This window comes from Austrofundulus limnaeus, unplaced genomic scaffold, assembly GCF_001266775.1.
Source record: "Austrofundulus limnaeus strain Quisiro unplaced genomic scaffold, Austrofundulus_limnaeus-1.0 Scaffold354, whole genome shotgun sequence".
In the NCBI taxonomy this organism is placed as follows: Eukaryota; Metazoa; Chordata; class Actinopteri; order Cyprinodontiformes; family Rivulidae; genus Austrofundulus; species Austrofundulus limnaeus.
Window position 1 is genome coordinate 337,963 of NW_013952756.1, and position 2,457 is coordinate 340,419.

At 37.8% G+C, this 2,457-nt stretch overlaps 1 protein-coding gene across 1 annotated transcript in view; it reads left to right on the forward strand.

Moving 5' to 3' along the window:
* The window catches only part of LOC106527996 (6-phosphofructo-2-kinase/fructose-2,6-bisphosphatase 2), a gene marked incomplete in the record, with an annotated part of 24,680 nt that extends 23,204 nt beyond the window's left edge, over positions 1-1,476 (forward strand). The window contains 1 exon segment of the mRNA XM_014023036.1: positions 452-1,476. Coding sequence (XP_013878490.1) covers positions 452-489 — 38 coding nt within the window.
* Between the last annotated feature and the right edge of the window lie 981 nt (positions 1,477-2,457).

Consider the following 2,457-nt stretch of genomic DNA (forward strand, 5'->3'; position numbering starts at 1 on the left):
TTTAGTTTAAAAATTTAAAAACTAAACAGCCTACAGTATTTTTACAGTCTATTTTACAGTTAAAATATTTGTTTATCAGATAAAGTCTAATGTTACAACTAATCAGGAATCCCTTTAAAGCAGGCTGCTGTGTTTGTGGGCGTGGCTTTGGTTCTGCAGACCATCAGAATATTCTGCTACTGGATCACAGCTTGAAGCTGTATAAACTTATCTGTGTTTGTTTGGGTGGGAGGTCTGCATGTTTTAGTGTTGCAATGTTTTTCTTATTTTCATGTGACAGCCTTCAGATTCAGGCCTCATTTGTCAAAAACACAAATCATTGATTTGTAGGTAAAAGATTTAAACCAGTGGTATTCAATTAAAATTCACTGAGGTCAAGCTGCTAAACTTTCCTCCTAGTAAAGGTCTGAAAAAAAGTCTGACTTTTGTCTTTTTATGGTATTACTCACAGGACTTAAAGTTCTGCGTCGCCACGCTGGATTTCCGTGACTTTGAACGTGGCCAGGACGGATTTCCGTCATCTGTAAGGGAGAAAAAAACAACAACTCTGGTTGTTTTCTGTTCCGGTGATGTGCGAAATTCAGTTCAGTTCACTGGTCCAGCTTTAACGTCAGACAAATCCTAAATGGTTAATACGAGGGAAGCGCACCCAACACAGGGGGAACAGATTTTCATAGGGGAGCTGAATTTCGTACACCGGTCTTGTTAAAGCCGCCCAGTCTACCCCTAAACACGCCACTACTTTCAACAAATCAAACAAACCCCAGAGCTCTTTTATCCAATCAGAGCAGAGCAGGGCAGGTCAGTAAAGCAGCAGGTGAAGCAGTCTGCAGGAGCAGCACAGCGGTCAGTCCTGAGTGAGTGAAACCTCTCCTCCCTCATTTCACTCCTTGGACTTTGGTCTATAAAACTTAACTTTATATTAAATATTTGTGCTCAGAGCACCGTTATCCAATAGATATGCTCAATGATGTGACAAGCTCCTCGTGCAAAGGATGCGTGCAACATGCAACATTCAGTTTGTTCGTCCATCATGCTTTTGCGCTCCTATCCTACAACATTTCACAAGTTATAAAGTTTTCTGCCACATGTCATATTTTACTACAGTAACATAAGCGCCAAATATAAACCCCTCCATCGCTGGTGAGGATGTGCGCCTTCTGCGCCAGTACCAAGACGAGACGTGAACCGAGCCGAGACTGCCTGGTGCGCCGCGGCGCGTGCACGTTGTGAGTCAGATTCACTGTTCACTGACAAACATTTTTTTTGGCCCATAATGAAGCAAAGATGAATCAGCATTTAACATTTACCTCCTCATCCTCACCAGGAGAACACCACCATGTTCTCCAGATCAGCGTGTTTCAAATGTTTCTGTAGTTTATCATAAGTGTGCAACTTTCATTCTTCACTTCTTGTTTATATTTAGAACTAGAACCATACTGTGACAGAACTGCTCTGTGATAAATTTAATTCAATAAATGATCAAGTATGTAGAATAAACATTATTAAATGATTACATGTGCTTGAACAATTTAAATAACTTTTTAATAGTAATTTTAAAAAATAAATCAGTCTAACTAAAGAAAATGTATTTTCAAGTTATATTGTTCTGTGCAACGACAGATACTTGCTATAATTTTAAAATAAATAATTAGGATTTGTCTGGTTAAATAAATGTCAATAAATCAATCTGTCCATCCATCATTAGTGTTCTAAACAGTTCCAAACATCCATTTATCCGTTTTTCATAATAAAAGCTGACAAAACTGACTAAAGTTATTTTCTTTATGTCACCATTGTTTGGCACAGTTAGTTTATGTTCTGAAGGCTGCATGACGTCATGTCAGTTTGTTATGAGTGTACCTGTCATTAAATCAGGCAAAGAAAGGCCTACTAAATTCACTGTTGGTGGTTATCAATATTTTACCTGTTTCCTGGGTTTTTAATGTTCTTAGTTTTAAACATGCAGTTGAGGCTCATCATTGCTTGGCACAATGACGTGTTCTGTTACAAATAAAACTAAAATCAAGAATAAACAATATAAACGTAAAACGATTCTCTAAAATCATTGTTTGTGATAAATTGTGTCACATTAATTTCATTATAGTGGGTATATCAGTGAGTTTAAACACAAGATGATGCAACTAATTAAATGAATAAACTGTCTCTAATTTAGTTATTTAATCAAGTGTTTTTATGTAGGTAGGTAAAAGTATGTTTAGGAACCTGGAAAATACACCAGATTGCAGGAAAATGTATCTACTAAATTGAAAATTTTCTGGGGAAGACCCCCAGACCCTCACACTAGTGAGCCCTTCACACACATAATGTTTCTGATGCTCCTGTTAACGTTAGAGAGAATAAACCAACACAGAGCACCACATGTGTACCTCTCTGTTTTTGAAAGCCCTAACCTCCACGAGAGAGAGAGAGAGAGAGAGAGAGAGAGAGAGAGAG